The 18,543-nt window shown below is 35.9% G+C and overlaps 4 protein-coding genes across 5 annotated transcripts; 3 read left to right on the top strand and 1 right to left on the bottom strand.

Annotated features, from left to right (window-relative positions):
• The first annotated feature begins 5,243 nt into the window (after positions 1-5,243).
• On the top strand, positions 5,244-6,670 carry LOC129314919 (transcription factor MYB46-like). The gene is made up of 2 exons (XM_054958399.1): positions 5,244-5,565; positions 5,896-6,670. Exons 1-2 carry the CDS (start codon positions 5,300-5,302, stop codon positions 6,338-6,340), a joined length of 711 nt encoding a protein of 236 aa, XP_054814374.1. The 5' UTR covers positions 5,244-5,299; the 3' UTR covers positions 6,341-6,670.
• A 3,271-nt stretch (positions 6,671-9,941) lies between these two features.
• LOC129315753 (dicarboxylate transporter 1, chloroplastic-like) lies at positions 9,942-11,296 on the top strand. The gene has a single exon (XM_054959762.1). It carries the CDS (start codon positions 9,971-9,973, stop codon positions 11,261-11,263), a length of 1,293 nt encoding a protein of 430 aa, XP_054815737.1. The 5' UTR covers positions 9,942-9,970; the 3' UTR covers positions 11,264-11,296.
• Positions 11,297-11,706: 410 nt separating this feature from the next.
• Positions 11,707-14,380, top strand: LOC129315752 (dicarboxylate transporter 1, chloroplastic-like). Its single transcript, XM_054959761.1, has 3 exons — positions 11,707-13,188; positions 13,294-13,515; positions 13,707-14,380. Exons 1-3 carry the CDS (start codon positions 12,094-12,096, stop codon positions 13,998-14,000), a joined length of 1,611 nt encoding a protein of 536 aa, XP_054815736.1. The 5' UTR covers positions 11,707-12,093; the 3' UTR covers positions 14,001-14,380.
• A 73-nt stretch (positions 14,381-14,453) lies between these two features.
• LOC129315754 (uncharacterized) lies at positions 14,454-16,717 on the bottom strand. 2 transcript variants are annotated; one of them, XM_054959764.1, is made up of 4 exons: positions 16,579-16,717; positions 15,592-15,706; positions 15,301-15,377; positions 14,454-14,735 (listed from the first exon to the last, which is right to left on the bottom strand). In XM_054959764.1, the coding sequence occupies exons 2-4, from the start codon at positions 15,690-15,692 to the stop codon at positions 14,599-14,601; spliced, it is 315 nt and encodes a 104-aa protein (XP_054815739.1). In that variant the 5' UTR covers positions 15,693-15,706; positions 16,579-16,717; the 3' UTR covers positions 14,454-14,598. The 2 variants fall into 2 exon arrangements, with proteins under 2 accessions (XP_054815739.1, XP_054815738.1); XM_054959763.1 differs by having other exon boundaries at positions 16,542-16,715.
• Between the last annotated feature and the right edge of the window lie 1,826 nt (positions 16,718-18,543).

The following is an 18,543-nucleotide window of genomic DNA, read 5'->3' as shown; positions in this document are numbered from 1 at the left end:
AGGGAGGGGGTTTAGTCCCACATCGGTTAGATGAGGGAATGAAAGGCACCTCCTCATGTATAAAAAAAAGGAGGTGCATTATGGAGGAAGCATGAGGAATTTTTTATTACAATTTATGAAAATTGCAACTAAGGGCCCAAGATGCAATTTGTGAAAATTGCAAGTAATGGCCCAAAGGTTTAAATAATTAAATTCAAACCTATAGTTTTTTTTAATATAATTTTGGGACCACAATTCCATTTTTATATTATTTTTCTCTCTTCCTCTCACGTTGCTCGGCGTTTTCTCACAAAGGGAGATTATTTTCTTTTTCTTCAGGTATGTTCTAATTTTCCTGTTTAGATTAGCATTTAAAAATTTATTTAATTACAAAATTAATTTTATAGTTATTTTCTAAATAATATTAGCTTTCTAGTGATGTGATTATTTTGTAGGATAGAGTAAATATTCTGATTAGGATTTTTCTATATGATAGTTAATCTGATGATATGATGGATTAAAAATATAGGGATATAATAAATATTATAGAATATTTTTTTGAGGTTGAAACTCATGTTTAAGAATTTTTGAGTTAAAATCTAGATCTATATGGTTGAATTTATGTGGAATCTGAGATGTAGGGATAAACTTATGATTATTAAATATTTATTTAAGTATGAATAGGTTTTTTGAGGTTATAGAAAGGTGATTTGAGGCTTCAGGATAATTCTAAAATTTTTAATTTATTTTTGGATGAATTTTTAGAATATAAAAGGATGAAATTGTGATACGAGAAGTGATTTGAGGATAAAAAAATAGTTTATTAGGGTACGAGAATTTTAGAAAAAGAATTTGAGAAGTTAAATGAGGCATAAATCTTAAATTAGTGTTAATATGGATTATAAATCTAAGACTTTCTAACTCTTTAAATTAGAGTTATTTATTTTAATGTAAAATTAATATATAGTATTGTGAAATAATTATGTAGATTATATTGACAAAGATAGTGGTGAAAAAGGAGTTGTAAGGGGAACTTGTTATTCAAGACACAAGGTAACCATTATTAATGTGTTGTTATGGGTGTGTTTGTGAATGGTTATGTGTTGTTTTTATTGTTTGGAAAAATTATGAATTATTAAAAATAAATACTGTATATACTTGTTTGAAATTATTGCCAAGTGGGTTAAAAAATTTTATTTTTATTTATCATGATGAGATATTATTGTTTGGATATATTTCTGTTCGGATATTTGAATGATGCATGACTTGTCAGGGTATTTTAATGTATGGTGTTAATGGAAATTTCTGTTCGGTTAATTATTACCACGTGGTAAGCCCTTATTGGACCCAATGAGTGGCGTGTCGCTTGGTCCAACTCACCTTTGGCCGGGTGATTTGGCGTCCGAGCATGACGAAAGGAGGTTATAAGGTGTAGTCATGCAAATTAAATACTTGTTCGGTTTGTTTGAAAATATTGTTCAGTTAAATGTTTTATGTGCCCACTTAGCAATCGCATGATTAGTTACATCCGCATGCATCATTACATATTAATTTTTGGTTACTGGGACTTTTAAGTCTCATTCCCCGTGGTTAATATTTTTACAGGAGCGAGCCCGGCCGAGAAAGCACCAAGGTGTAACTATGGTGTATGAGACACCATCTTTTACGTTGCCTCTTATTTTGGATTATACAATGTATCTTGTGCCAACTTAGGACATATCTTTTTTGTGAAGCATGTAAACTCTAATCCTTTTTATTAAAAGTATCTATATGACCAAGAGGATTATGGCTGTCCCTCTTGATTTATGATCTGATTTGAATATCATGCCATGAGGATTATGTCTGTCCCTCATAGTTTTAATTGCCTTTTTAGATATTTTAAGACTTGTGTTATGTCTTGGATGTATCATGGTAAGAAAATTTTCTACCATGATAATGGTTTTAATAATTTGCAAAAAATCGATTTGTAAATTTGAGGGTGTTACAAGAGATTTCAAAAATTTTTATAGAGAATTAAATTAAGTGCATTATTGTGTGGGATAATAAATCCTTGTAGGTTTTGTGATTCTCAATTTATATGATAAATAAATAAATAAATTTTGTAAATAAAATTATAAATGTTTGTTTTATATAATAAAATTAATTAATGAAATTAATGTATTAAATCTTTTGGTCATATGAGATTTTTGAATGTCTATAGACCTCTAGAATAATTATCTTACCTTAAAAGTCAATAAGACTTCGCAGGTATAACGATTAAGATTTCTATGTTTAAAAATATAAATTGTACAATTACGCTTTAAAATATATATTATTTAATCCTTTATTGTGTGAAATTTTTGAATCTCCGTAGATATTTAAGATAATCATATTACCGTAAAAGTCAATAAGGCTTTACAGATATAATAATTAGAGTTTTTTAAGATAAAAAGTATATATGTATGAATGCACTAGAAAAAATGATATTATTAATATTTAAAAATTTAAGTAAATAAACTAAATTGTTAAACTCTTTTATCGTGTAAGATTTTGGATTCTCAGCAGATATAAAGAATAATTATATTACCGTATGAGCCAATAAGGCTCTACAGGTATAATAGTTAAATTCTTGTTCATAAAATATAAAAAATAAAAATAAAAATAATTCTTAAACTCTCTTCTTTTATTTATTCCAAAAACTCAAAAATTAAAAAATAATTGAAATTAAATTACTTTTTGCAATTTAAAACACACATATCAAAATTTTAGAAATTATTTTATTTACAAAATGGTGAATTATTTCTAATTAATTTCTCTTCAAAAAAAATATTTTCACCAACAAACTTATAAGCCTAAACTATGTAAACTTTGATCCCTATCACAGGATACGTAGGCCTCAAAGTCGAATTTTAAGTCAAGTCCTCCCTCGTAAATAAATAAATATTTTTCACTTAATTATTATCATTTTTATATCAAATACAAGAATAAGAAAAAGATAATTAAAATAATTTTAAAACCATATTAATAGAGTACAACAAACTTCAGGTAATCGTTCTAACAAACAGGTATTGCAGGGTGCCTAACACCTTCCCCACACTCAATCAACTCCCAAATCTATTTTCTGTTTTCGCTGACCACCCTTATCCTCCTTTAAATGATTTTTCAAGATTTTTCTCAAAATTTTGGTAGCAACTTCCATTTCTTTAATTTCTTTTTGAAGGCCGAAACCTCCACTCTCACGCCATCCACATCACATTTTCTAGGTGCGACAAATGGCTTTACACCTATTTTTTCACAGTAGCTAGCATCACAGTCCAAATATTCTCATGCAAGACCATTCACAAAAGGTATTGTTAGGCGGATGGTGCTTGGAGTTATAGTTAAACCAAACCTGCAAATTGCATTGAAAGAAACTAGAGTAAAGGTTAGTCGAGATCAAGTTTTCAGAAATCCTAGGCAATTTGGCAATCGTGAATAATATGTTTGACACTTTCCTCACCATGACACTCAAATGGGCATTCATCAATTGGTGAAAGCCTAAGATTGGCTCTTGGTGAGTTAATATTTAGTCTCTCATGAAGTGCTTGCTAAAGGAAGAATTTAATTTTTTTCCTGAAATCTACCATTTCCAAATCTTTTTCTAAGTGGGTTCTCTCACAAGTTCACTGTTATAATAAATAAATTTTACACTGAACCTACCATCTGCATAGGGTCTCTAATAATAAGAATCTTCATTGGTGGAATAAGGAAGAGGTATGGAACAAATTTTATTCACAACCCAATCCGGTGGGAAGCATTTCCAAGCATTGATATTCCAAAAGCCACTAAGAAGAATAAGGTCTTTGACTGATACACAAGGATTAAGAATATGATGATTTTTGTCCACAAAAGTGATAAGACGATGATCCAAAGGAGACCATGAATCCCACCACCATCTCATATTAAGGCCATATCCCAATCTTCGACCAATACCTGACTAAAAAGAGTCCCAAACAATCATAATGCTCTTCCAGATCCATGAAGAATTGCGTTTCTTGCATATAGACAGAATGGGGTGATTTTCATATTTGAGACATGTGATTTTTTTTTTTCATGTTATAATTATCATAAGAGATTAGATAATTTAATTTTTTTTTAATCCATTCCTTTCATGTAAGGAAACGGGCTTATAGAAATTTTGCTGCTTTCTCAATTGCATTGTGACTAATCATTGTATGCTTTGAATTTAAAACTTGATCATCACGCGCTGCATAACGGCATATATGCAATGGAAACCTGAGGTTACCCAATCATAACCCTTCTTCAAACCTTTCTTGCGTTCCACCTAGATAGTCACGATGCACGTATTGCATCGTTCCATCAGCCCATGATTGTTTGATCTATTCCCATTTATTATTAATACTGTTTAAACTCATGTTTTGCAGGTTGTAATCCTCCCCGAAGGTTGCAGCACTGAAATGTCAATATCTAGGCTCCCTCCTCTATAAAAGATGGTATGAAAAGTCAATTATTTGTTGCGCCATTTCTTTCTTCTTTTTCTCCCGCATGATTCACCTTTGTTTGGGGAAAAGGATGCGCATAACATTAACACAAGGCTGAAAGCCCATCACTTAGCTTCCTTCAATCACAAACTATTGAGCTCTTTTAATTCAAGATTTTACATTTAACAAGTCTGCAAAATTACGACTGCTCTATTTGACCTTTGAAAATCACGAGTCTGTTTTTCCATTTTCTCCTACTTTTAGTGAAACTTGAACACTCAGATCTTAAGGCCGAAATTAAACCAAAAAAAATTGAAGCCTAGCTGATCTATAAAATATTATATCCCATCACGCTATCTGAGAGATTCAGGCCACATCATGATCAGCTTACACATTGTATATCTTCAACTACGCGGATACCTCGGGGAAGAGGGAGGGGACGTAAAAAACTTTTCCTGGTTTACAAAACAGATTCGCATATACCAAGGGGTTCTTGTGCTGCCAAGGATGATGACTAGTTAGCTTGTGAGTGAAGTTAAATGAGCAGAGAAAATGACACAGCCATGGAGTCAAAAACGAGACGACCACCTACTCATCTCGTTTCCATCAGGTCCCTCTCCGGACCGTTCTCAACAAGACTCGTCAACCAACCTATCCGCCACTCACTCTTTCCCTGTTTTTGTAAGCAAATAAAACCCCACAGCTATCTCCATCTCCATCTCCATCACCACCATTATTTTATCCCCACCCTATCATGTATAAATCTCTGTTATCTGCATAAAAAATATATAGATGAGGGCTATATTGGACATGGTGAGAGGAACATAACTGGGTCCAGATCCAGGTTACTGCGTAGTGCAATGAGGAAGTCCGAGCCCCCTGGAAAAAACAAGCAGCTTAGAAAGGGTTTATGGTCACCGGAAGAAGATGACAAGCTCATGAGGTTCATGCGCAACAATGGACAGGGTTGTTGGAGTGATGTGGCCAGAAATGCTGGCTTGCAAAGGTGTGGCAAAAGTTGTCGCCTTCGTTGGATCAATTATTTGAGGCCCGATCTTAAACGAGGCGCTTTCTCACCCCAAGAGCAACAACTCGTTATCCATCTGCACTCCCTTCTTGGCAACAGGTCCTTCTCTATAGCTCTTTCCCTCCCTCGACTACTAGGGAAATAGAATGCCATCATGCTTTGAAACTTGATTACCATGTGAGTTCAGATAAGATGGTTATAACTGTACTAATTAACTGTGTACTCATCAACTTTTTGTGCCTGGACTTGGATAGTTGGATCAAGGCACTGCATACATATCTATTTATTTTTTGGTTCAACTAGCGTCCATGCAAATCGTTGCTAGCTTGCTATATTGAAAGTGGCGTTAATTAGCAATTAATTCGGGCCTTATTTTGTACTAGTTAACAGAAGCTGACTTGAGTTGTTATGCATGTTCCATGTTAAAAGATGGTCTCAGATTGCGGCACACATGCCAGGACGAACAGACAATGAAATCAAGAACTTTTGGAATTCCACGATTAGAAGAAGGCTCAAGAACTCTTTGGCCACAAATGACGTCGCCAATATGGGAGGATTCGTTTCAGCTCAAGATCAACAAAGCATTAACGTACCCATGTTCAACCCTCGTCCCTCACCGCCCACAGCAGACAAGAGTCCTGCGGGAGGAATATTCTCAGCAAGTCGCGGGGTTGAGAAGGTAGATACTGGAACATCAGAATGGGATGAGTTGTTTGTTCCTCCTCTGGAGAGTACTTCTAACCTCAAAGTGGAGAGCACGTGCCACGCACGCTCGGCCAATGCTTACTTTGAAGACGCAAACGGTGGGGTTAATAGCTGCAGAAGCAACAGTAACAGAGGCCACCAGGTGGAGGATTTATTTCAACAAAGTTAATCAGCATGGGACAGTGGAATCTGGAGGATCTGATGATGGACATCTCCTCCTCTTCCTTCCTTGATTTTTCTGATCAACACATCAGCTCCCATCCAAGCTCCTTTTAAATTGTATGTAGTAACAACAATTCGCCACAGCACGTAACTGAATTTTCCCAGAACCACCACCACCCCATGTATCCATCTACTTGCAACCCTGTAATATTTGTAATTTCCCCCTTATATTATATTGGAGCATGGTCAAATATTGATGAGGGGGTCTCCAAGTGAATGATCACGTGCTGCAATTAAAGACATGCAAGTTCCAGTTTAGGCGGACCTACTTGTTAGTTGGGGGGGGGGCATTATTTTAATTTCGCAAACATTACGTGTTAGATATCAATTTTTCAAAACCATCACCATCCCCCGTGTGTGTGTCCGCTCACTTGAATCTCTCGTGATATCTGTAATTTTTTTCATATATTAGGTCAAATTCAAATATCAAAGAGAGTATAGGTCTTTTATATATATATATATATATATATACTACTCTCGTCCTATTATATGAAAGAAAGAAAGAAAAAGTTTGATTCTATTTATAGAACACTTGTCAATTTATAATACTCCTCTTTACATTTTTACCCTTATTAAATATTTTAAATAAAAATATCAGTAATGTGATTTAAGAATATTTATTAAAAGTAAATATAAAAATTTGTTAAATTTTAAAACAAAGTGATATGAAACAAGAAATAGGAGAGGGGAAGGGAGAGAAGAGTGAAAGGAGGAAGAAGAGAAAAACTATATAATTTTTATTTAAAAGCTAAAACTGAATACAATTGAAAAATCTTAGAGCTATTTATAAAGCTTAGAAATAATAAAAATAATAATAAATGTAAATCTTAATTAAATCATAATTTAAAAGATGAAGATAAAGTATCTTGCTAATCCAAATATCTTATTTTATTTAATATTTTTGCTCCTTTTTGGATTTTTTTACACTAAATAAAATTGATACTACAAAATAGACAAATAGTAAATACTCAAAATAAATAAAATATTTATATTAAACCTCCAAAAATGTCATAGTAAATAAATAGAGGGTCAATTGGGCCTTACCAACACAACTTAGCAAAGTTGATAAATAAGAATATTTACCCCGATAACCTCACTAGATGATTTGCAGCTGAAAGGAAAGTGGAACCTAGCTTTGATACCAAATTGATGTGAAATGGGGAAGAGGAGGGGGAAGAAAGAGAAGGGAGAAGGGAGAAGGAAAAGAACAATTGTATAATTCTTATTTAAATGCCAAAACTAAATACAATTAAAGAACCTTAGGACTATTTATAGAGCTCTAAAAATAATAAAAATAATAATAAATTTAAATCTAGATCAAATCATAATTTAAAAGACGAAGATAAAGTATCTAACTAGTTTAGATATTTTATTTTATTTGAAATAATATTTAAAGATAAAATAAATTTAAGATACTAAACAAATAATAGTAATCCCTAAATACTAAATCAAATCTTAATAAACCCTAAATCAAATCAAATATAATTCCCATCACAAAGTTAATGAAGTTTAATTTTTTTTTTATTTTGATAAAACATGTTGGAAGTGACCTATAAATAAAATTAAAGGGAGTATCTAAGTAATTGTAAATTTGTCATAGTTGTGCATATGATTCTCCCTCTATCCCAAATTATAAGACAACTTTTGAAGTAGATTCGATTTTTTAAAATATAAAACACTTTGAAAAGATTAAAGTTTCATTAAATAGAATTATTTTAATATTACCCATTCTCTCTGTATAATTAATTTTCATCCATTTTCTTTTCAATATATTAAATGATAGTATTTTTTAAAGTTTATATTTTATTTTTAAAAAATAAGATTGTTAAATATATTTAATGATGTTAATTAGTATGTGAGATTTTATCTAAAAGTATCTTATAATTTGAGATGGAGGGAGTACTTTTTTACTTTCTTTTTTTTCTCTCTCGAGATGCCCGCTTTTTTTGGGAATACTCGTATATTTTCTTCATGTCTACCATAGTTACACTGTCAATTAATATTGATGACAGCTTGACTACATTTACCCCACCTTCACCCGCAAAAAAAAAAAATAAAAATAAAAATAAAAATTATGAGCCCTCAGATTCATGGTTGTGACGATGATTTATTGTTAGTGCAGTTGTGATGCAAAACCGCATGCATAGTCAATCGGATACCCCATGAAGGAATTGAAGAGTACATTTTACAAATTAATTAATCCTATTGATGAGGAGAGTAATTAACAATCAATTATTGGTTTGTTTGATTTCCTATAAGGGAAGCCAAATCAGTTAGAGTCACTTATTATGAGAGATCTTACAGTAAAATATTGATGGAATAATCTCTTTAAAATTACATTAATTATCACGTTTGTTATTTTTTAAATTTGAATCTTCACTTTGAGAAATGCTAATACTAACCCTTACCAACTCTACCTATTAATTTAAAAAAACAAAAAAATCACATATGACTACAAGCTACATTATTCAAAACATTGATTGCAAGGGATGGGGCCGGGATCCAGTCCCAATACAACTTGGCCCACCAGCCCGGGGATATTATAACACAGTTTTACAAACAAGTAATTTAAAGAGGAAGAGGAATTCATGTACGGAAGGTCGGGCTAGAGTTGAAGAGATTGGGGCAAAAAGGATTTTATTTTATTTTTATCTTTTCACCCTTAACCTAATCCTTCCTGTAGGAAGGATAACCCACTCACACAGACTCCTCGTATTACTTGAAATTTGACTCTACAACCTCTTTTTTTTTTTCTTAGGGAAGGGTGAGATGCCATATGAGCTGCATGTTCAAAACATGAGAAATATATATATATATATATATATAAACATATAAGCTGCAAGGGTGGGAAAGGAATTTTATTAATCTGTGATGCGGAGTGTGTGTATATTGTATATGGATATATCAATTACTTTGTCCTCGGAAAAAGGGCCAAAAGCAAACCTACTACAATCCTTTGATTGATGGATGATGGAATTGGTTCATTATTTGGGATATCTCATAAAAGTTCGATCATACATGCAATGCATGCATGCATGCAGCTATGATTCGCAGCACAGTTCCGACAGTCACGTGATTGAATGTATTTGTTCATCAACATTGGCTGCCCAGATTGAGTGGGATCATGGCGGTCGATCGGCTTGTAAGATTCAAGTCGAACTGTTGGAAATCTCCAACAGCGAAACATTCCCCCGGATGTCTGCATATACTGATAATCATCGTGCATGCCATCCACATAAATCATACTCTTTTCATTTTAAATTATAAAATATTTTTAAATAAAATTTTATATATTAATAAAATTTATTAAATACATTTGAAAATTTATTTTTTAAAATAAAAATATAAAATTTTAAAAATATCATTAATTTAATATTTTATTGATAAAAAAATAATAAAAAAATAATATACGTGAAGGATAATATTAAAAATATATAATTAATAAAATTTTATTTTTATTAAAATGTTTTATATTGAGCAGACTTGCTCGTGGATTCTCTGAGCTATCATGGACCCCAATAATGCTGCTGCTGTGGTGCTGCCGAGTAGGTAGTTAGCATTCCATCATTATGCTCTCATGTACTCTTACTCTCTACTCCTTCGGGAATGTCACTGCATTATTCTCACTGACTCCTGTCGTTCTAATTCTGGACTATATATAATGTATCCTCTTAAATCCCACCTCCAGCACAGCCCACGCCACCAAATGGCTTGCCTGCCGCCCGCCACCTCCTATTCCACCCTCTTCCTCCCATCCCGCGGCCGCCATCTTCTCCGGCCTGAAGCCAGGTCCTTCCCTTCCCCGCACTTCTCCTCCTCCTCCAACCAATTCAGTCTCGACAAACTCAACCTCTTCCCAGCTTCAAGAGTTTCATCTTTCAAGCCCTTGCATCTCACGTATTCATTTGCTTTATCCGTTACCCGCCATCAGACCCGTGTTCCGCCCGTTCCAACATCGGCTGCCACTTCTCCTGTAGTTGACGTTGAGCCCTGGGAAGGTGCGCGGTTAAAACCTTTAATGGCTTCCATCGCAACGGGACTCATCCTCTGGTTCCTCCCTAACCCTTCCGGGGTTCCCAGGAACGCGTGGCAGTTACTATCCATTTTCATGGCCACCATTGTGGGCATCATCACTCAGCCACTGCCCCTCGGCGCCGTGGCTGTCCTGGGCTTGGGTGCTTCTGTTCTCACCAAAACTTTAACATACGCCGCCGCATTCTCCGCCTTCGGCCACCAGATCCCGTGGCTCGTGGCCCTCGCATTCTTCTTTGCCAAAGGATTTATCAAGACGGGGCTGGGCACCCGAATCGCCTACCACATCGTGTCCCTAGCCGGTTCCTCCTCCTTAGGGTTAGGCTACAGCTTGGTGTTCAGCGAGGCATTGCTAGCTCCCGCAATACCCTCCGTTTCTGCCAGAGCGGGTGGTATTATTCTTCCCTTGGTAAAATCCCTGTGCTCAGCTTGCGGTAGCAATGTCGGTGATGGAACCGAGTACCGACTGGGGTCGTGGTTAACGCTGACGTGCTTCCAAACGTCGGTGATATCGTCCGCCATGTTCTTGACGGCGATGGCCGCGAATCCACTGTGCGCAACGCTGACTTTTAACGCGATAAAGACGACGATTGGATGGACCGACTGGGCCAAAGCCGCGCTCGTACCTGGGGTGGTATCTCTGATTCTGGTGCCGTTGATTCTATACGCGATCTATCCACCACAGGTGAAGAGCAGTCCTGATGCGCCCAGGCTTGCCAGAGACAAGCTCAGGCAGATGGGGCCCCTGGCTCGCAATGAAAAGATTATGGCTGCCGCTCTGCTTCTCACGGTACGAAACACGCTCATTTTTCTTGCTCTTTATATTTTTAAACTGTGAACAGGGTGTCTCCTCTTATTCTATTATCAGACACACCAGCTATTTCAGTGATCTATCTATCATACTTGATGAAAAATCAATTTACTAGTTATTCTTTCCTACAGTGGAATTTGGATTTGGGTTTCTGACATTTTGAGTTTTTTTACATTAGCTTAGATTACTTTGTTAATTATTGGCAAACTGCTTTTGCTCTTTCGTATGAAATTTTACAGATTCATAGAGTGGGAATGTGTTCAACTATTTGAATACAGATTCAATAAGGAAAGCCTCAGCAGAACATAATTTAAATGGAGGAATATATCTTGGCATGAAATGGGATTCTAGAGAATCTCTGCATGGAGAAGAAAACAAAGAGGGAATAATCGTGTTATTCTGAAATTCAAATTAATTCGAAAACGGAGACTGGTATCTAAAACACGTACATGTCACATGGGATCCTTAAAAAATACAACAAAAACAAAATAAAAAAATATTATACAAGAAATCAAATTTGGATCATCATAATAATTAAAAATTTGGAAGAGCATTGGAAAAGGATGGGAAGGGAAGAGGAGAAAACCTCACCCACTGCGCTGCAAAAAGCAAGAATCCCATGTGGACAGATGGCCACGTGGGCAGATGGCGAGTTCCGGGATGAGATGGACAGCGTCACTGCCACTGCATAGCGGAAGAGCTGCGAAGGCACCCAAGCCACCAATTCCTGAGCCCCATATCCACCGTCCACTCCAAACCCAACGGTCCCCAGATTCCACATTCCATATCCACCGCTCTACTCTGCTCCTCATGCTGCTGCTCTCCTGAACTCTGCTTCTCCTCCGATTCCACCAGCCATGGCTTCCATGCCACCACTCGCCACTCCTTCTCTTCTTCTCCCTTCCTCCAAGCTTCCGCCCTTCAATTCCCTACAGCTTCCCTGCTCCTCTTCCCTCAGTTCTACCCACTTTTGTCGCCTCAGACGCCATTCTTCCTTTTCCTCATTTCCTCCTCTGACACTCTCCAAGGCCGTTTTCAACATCAAACCCGGTCCGCGATGTCACCGCGTCAGAGCCTCAGCTGCTGGAGCTTCAGTTTCTCCAGCTCCGGCTGCTCAGCCGTGGCAGGGTGCTGCAATTAAACCTCTGTTGGCTTCTATAGCCACGGGGGTTCTGCTCTGGTTTGTCCCCGTGCCTTCTGGGGTGTCCAAAAACGCCTGGCAGCTGTTGGCGATTTTCTTGGCCACCATCATCGGCATTATTATGCAGCCATTGCCACTCGGTGCTGTGGCCGTGTTGGGTTTAGGTGTTTCGGTTCTTACAAAAACCCTGACCTTCTCCGCAGCCTTCTCGGGCTTCGGCGATCCCATCCCCTGGCTCATTTGCATGGCCTTCTTCTTTGCCAGGGGCTTTATTAAAACGGGTTTGGGCAATCGAATTGCTTATCAATTTGTTTCTCTTTTTGGTAGCTCATCTCTAGGATTAGGATACAGTTTAGTTTTTAGCGAGGCCTTGCTGGCACCGGCGATTCCTTCCGTCTCGGCTAGAGCTGGCGGCATTTTTCTTCCGTTAGCGAAAGCCTTGTGCGTCGCTTGTGGTAGTAACGTGGGTGATGGAACCGAGAGTAGACTGGGATCGTGGTTAACGCTGACTTGCTTTCAAACTTCGGTGGTATCGTCGGCCATGTTTTTGACTGGAATGGCAGCGAATCCCTTGTGCGCCACTCTGACCCAAAACTCTATCAACCAGACGATTGGGTGGTTAGATTGGGCCAGAGCTGCCATTGTGCCCGGTCTGCTGTCATTGATATTGGTCCCTTTCATTTTGTATGTGGTTTACCCTCCAACAGTGATATCCAGTCCCGACGCGCCCAAGCTTGCTAGGGAGAAGTTGCAAGCGATGGGACCAATGACCCTAAATGAGAAGATAATGGCCGGGACTCTGCTCGTCACGGTATATTCCTCTGATTATTTGCAGCTAAAACTGGGGGGTAGAACCAGTTAGTAACAGTTTTATTTTGCACCCTGCGGCTTGATAACTGTCTTCCATTTGTATCAGGTGGGGCTCTGGGTTTTTGGTGGGGTTCTTGACGTGGATGCGGTGACCGCCGCGATTCTGGGATTAGCTGTACTGCTTGTGACTGGGGTTGTTACGTGGAAGGAATGCTTGGCCGAGGGAGTTGCCTGGGATACGCTTACGTGGTTCGCTGCCCTCATTGCAATGGCCGGTTATCTCAACAAATATGGTCTCATTGCCTGGTTCAGCCAAGCTGTTGTCCAGGTCAGTTTCTTTCCTGGCTCCGACTTATGCAGTGCCTGATTGTTTTTATTATCTGCGTGTTTCTGTTTCTGCTTCAGCTTCATTTATTCTTCTCGATGTCTATTCTTGGTGTTGTGTTTTATTCAATAGCCTTTTTCCATGTCCGATAATGGGAAAAAACCTATTTGACGAGTTCATGATTGTTTGTACAGTTTGTGGGGGGACTGGGACTGTCGTGGCAACTATCATTTGGCATCCTGGTGCTTCTCTACTTCTATTCACATTACTTCTTCGCGAGTGGGGCCGCTCATATCGGAGCCATGTTTACAGCGTTCTTGTCTGTTGCAAGCGCGCTGGGCACTCCACCCTACTTCGGAGCCATGGTGCTGTCTTTCCTCTCCAACCTGATGGGGGGCCTTACCCACTACGGGATTGGGTCGGCACCCGTGTTTTTCGGTGCCAACTATGTCCCCTTGCCCAATGGTGGGGCTACGGCTTCCTTGTAAGCATTGTCAACATCATCATCTGGCTTGGCGTTGGAGGAGCTTGGTGGAAATTCATTGGCTTGTGGTGAAGTTCCTTTTTCGCTTCACTAGCCCATCCCCAATCTTTGCTATAACCATCCTTCCATGTGGTTTTTATCGACGTCTTTGTCGGGGCACTACTATAGAGAATTGGCCATTTTATATCCAAGTCGAGCAATCATTTTTTCGCGCAATGTCATCCGGGAAGACTAATTATCACAATTTCATGTTCCAATTCTTCCATCTATGCGTGGTATGTGGCAAGAAAGTCAAGACAGTTGTCAGCACCTATATAAAATTTATGTAAAGCCACATCTTTCATAAATTATTAATATAACATGGCATAGTTTTTACATTTCAAACTTCGCATGGGCATTAAAACTGGTTAATTATTTATTTGTAAAGCGGAAGCATAAGTTCCATAACACTGAGAAATTAAAATTAAAAAATAAATCAACATTCATTGAATCGGTTTAAGCAAACATGCTGCAGGAACACACACCGCTAGAGTCGCGTATACAATCTACTGTTAAGAACCATAATTTGCAGTTCGAAACAAATTGAAACTAAAACTCGTACATCATTTAATATCCATATCCTTCACCGTCTTGCTCATTTTAAAATCATTGACAGACTTGTCAAAAGTGCTCCTAACATGCTGGCACATTAGCATCAGATCCTGGCATGCATCTTTCAACACCTCACGGGCCGAATCCCCTATAGATGCCCAGAGATTACAAATATTGTAAACAGAAAACTACTGAAGCAATCTCAATGAAGATTCCATTGGATAGCCTAGAATAACAAGTTTATAACAAGCAGTTAAATGCAAATAATTGCCTGCATTCCTAGTAGTCATGTCATCGTCCAACAAATAAAAAAGTTCTACGCTAAATATAAGGAAACATTAACAACAATGTTCATGCACTCCCAATCGTGATTTTAAGGTATTTATAGATGCTTCACCTTAACTCTAATGTATTAAAAGCAGGAAATCCATTCACTAGAACATGTTAACAAAATGCACATCATAATTCATTCTCCAGAAAGATTACGTTCATAATTTAACAGAGATAGCAGAGAATCATGAGACATATTCTCATGGTCTAGTATTGGACTTTCTTCCAAAATTAGAATCCAGATCGGTGACATAAATCATTTAGCAAAACCATAAATAAATGCAACTGCGATAACGCTTCAGCTAACATGGAACTATAAAACAAAGATTTTGGCAGGAACTTGCGAAGTACAGCTAGAGGTTCAAAGAGACTGCATATATTACCTGTTGTTTGGACTCTGATATTAACTCGATTATCAGAAGGATGAGGGATGCTATAACCACAGAATGTCACTCTAGGACTGCAAAACATCAATGACCTCACCTCATCAGGATATTTGACAGTTGAGAAAACAACATCAGGATGGCAGGGGGATCTTGAATATAAGAAGAAACCACATGAAAGACTAAAGTTGATGAAGGCATTTATGCTTTGGAAGCAAGCTAAAAATGAAATTCATAAATTATATGCAGAGGAGTAGAAAAGCACATAAGAATTTGCAGATCACTACTGACTCTTGATTTAAGGTGAATCGAACGGCATTTGCAAGTGTATGATCCTCATCCGCAAGGGAAAATGTTGATTTACTCTGATCAGAATATGACCCAAGCTCCATTGTGATTGATCACCCTGCAGACCAATAAGCACATAAATCAATTTCCTTTGACATGCATACCGAAAAAATTCACCTTTTTCTAAGCATTAGAAACTTAAAGAAGTGAAAATGAAAAAGAAAAGGTATAATACCAAGTCTGCAAAAAAGAAAAACGACTTTGCCATCAATTCAAAGAAATTGTTCGTTTCAGCCAAGAAGAGGGTTGGAATACATATATTAGAGGAATAGAGGGGGCAGCAAGAGTGAATGCAAGACCGCTTAAAAATAAATAGAAAGAAAGAAAGATATTCATCCATAGTCATAAAGGTAATGTTTAAATAAAAAATCATGATAATCATCCAAAACACAATATTCATCCATAATCATAGAAGTAACTTATACCACTCTTCTGGAAATTCAATTTATCAAGCATGTCTTCTCAAAATTCAACTCCAAGCCTACGTGACATTTAAGTGAAAGAAGTTTAAACATGAGAAGTTTAAGTAAAAGTCACTTATCCTTACTGCTCACTCTTTCAGGAAAGGTGATCACAATACCTTCAACGTTCTACTGTAACCGAAAATTTGCAACCCGACGCTTGCAAACACTCCATCACTCATCGCTCAAGCAATTTGCAGTGACACTCTTATGATTGCTCATCTCAGTTTCAAAAACTCAAAAATATACAATCAATACTCGTTTTCCTTCATTTACATCTAAAAGTTTCGCTAATCCAAGTATAATATTCGATATGACGAAAGCATCTAGGAAAAATTTAAAACAAAGCAAGAACAGCCACGAAGGGAACAGATAACGCGGGGAACAAATTCAAACATAGATTCAAGGCCAGATTGAGCAAATCAATCTCACCGGATTTTGGGAGTAGAAAAAGCCCTTGGGTTCGAACCTTCTTCACTGCTTGCCCGAGAACAACCACGCAGGGCTGACAAGGTGGACGGCCGCCGACGAGTGTGGAATGCTTGTTCGTACGAAGGGAACTCGATCCGCTCTGCTGACCAGAATGGGTTTTGTTGGAGGTTATAGTTAATTTTAGGAAGAATTTGATATAGGTGGAAAAATAATTATGGGCAGTCGAATTTTTAAAGCTAGAGGGTCCTCATGATATGACAAGCTGAATATAATTGAACTAAGTAAAATATGTTTAAGATTAGGGTCTGTATTTACAAAATTATTTAAATCACATAATTTTTTTTAAATTTAGATAAATTTTTTTTCATGTGATGGCAGATGGCCATAGTAAAATTTATTTTATTAATTTATACTTATAAATTTTTTGATTGTCAATTACTCATTTTATACTTATAGATTTATATAAAATATATATATATATATATCTACATATTCTTACAGTATTACTATATTTTTAATTAGATTGACATATTTTATTTTATTTTAATTGAATCTTTAAGATTTGATTAATTAAATTTTTAATCGTTGAAATTTTTTTTGAATTTTTTAAATTTTCTTAATATTTTTAATAAATAATTATATAAATTTAGAATTAATTACACAATTTTTATAATTAAGTTGTCTTCAAAATATTTTTTATACAAGTAGAATTTTCTTTAAAAAAATTAATAAAAGACGAAACTATGTATTAAATCAATTTTTTTATTTTAGTTAAAGTTATTAAATTAAATTTTCTATAAATTTTAAGAGTATTTTTTGTGAGATTTAATAATTTATTATTTATTTTAATTTTTAGGGGTTAATATATATAGTAAATCAAATTATAAAAACTTAATTAAAATAAAATAAACTACAAAAACTTAACTTAAAATTGAGCAAAACTATAAGAACCTACAAATTAATTTTTTTCAATTTATAATCAACTCCTTTATATCAAAATGGAATTAAATTTATAATCAACTATTAAAAATGTCAAATGTATTTCTATAATTTTTTCATGCTCTTTTTTTTAAAAAAATTTCTTACCTATTTTTTTTTTAAAAAAGGGTTCAGATAGCTAAAAAAAAATCTCAACCTTTCAAATAATTTAAATTTAAATAGGAGAAGTGAAGTTGACTAAACAAAAAGGTAAAGCACATCAAAACATATTTTAGCACAATCATATATTAACAAAAAAATATGTGAAGAAATTATGGGTCATTTTTGCCAAGCATGGAGGGGAACAAAAGGGTTTTTGTGTACCCCAAGCCCTCTCACGGGTGGACCGCAACCCAACTCGAGCCATAGAAGGTGAGACGAAGAGGAGAAAGGGAGAGCGAGATGCTTTGAACTCAGAGACTGCTAGCCAAACCCAATGAACTCCATGCTTGTGGCTAGAGAACAAACATGGAAGGAAAGAGAGGGAGAGGGAGTCCACAAAAGTGGGGAAGGAGAGAAAAAAATATTGAAAAATTGCAATGTGGAGAACACAAATGAGATCCATTAAGAGCTTGACGGTAGAGGAATAAGGCACCTGTTTTGACCGTTAAGAAGCGAAAATCACCCATAGTCAAGTTCGAGTCCCCACAGGCTTTAGGAAAAAAATTTAAGGACAAACATGACTCTTAATCCTTAATTTAAATGTTCCAAGATCTATTGATAACTCAACCAAAATATAACAACTATTTTAATTGTCATTTTTTATCAATAAACCTTGTGGTATTTAAATGTATTATATGAAACTTTATGTGTAGTTTTATCAAATGTATGTAATATATTTATGGTGAAGATAATATTTAAAAATACATAGGAATATGAAATAATGAAATAACTATTATTTTGCAAAAAAGAATTGATGTTTTATAAATTTACAAACAGAATTTTTACCCCAAAAAAATTTACCAATAGAATAATTATAGAAAAAAATCAAATAAAATTAAATTTAAGGATAAAAGTGAAAAAA

Source organism: Prosopis cineraria, unplaced genomic scaffold (assembly GCF_029017545.1).
Source record: "Prosopis cineraria cultivar Desert tree isolate PC_DT_omini unplaced genomic scaffold, ASM2901754v1 PC7, whole genome shotgun sequence".
In the NCBI taxonomy this organism is placed as follows: domain Eukaryota; kingdom Viridiplantae; phylum Streptophyta; class Magnoliopsida; order Fabales; family Fabaceae; genus Prosopis; species Prosopis cineraria.
The sequence above is the reverse complement of the archived record's forward strand: the minus strand, read 5'-3'. Positions and strand labels throughout refer to the sequence as shown.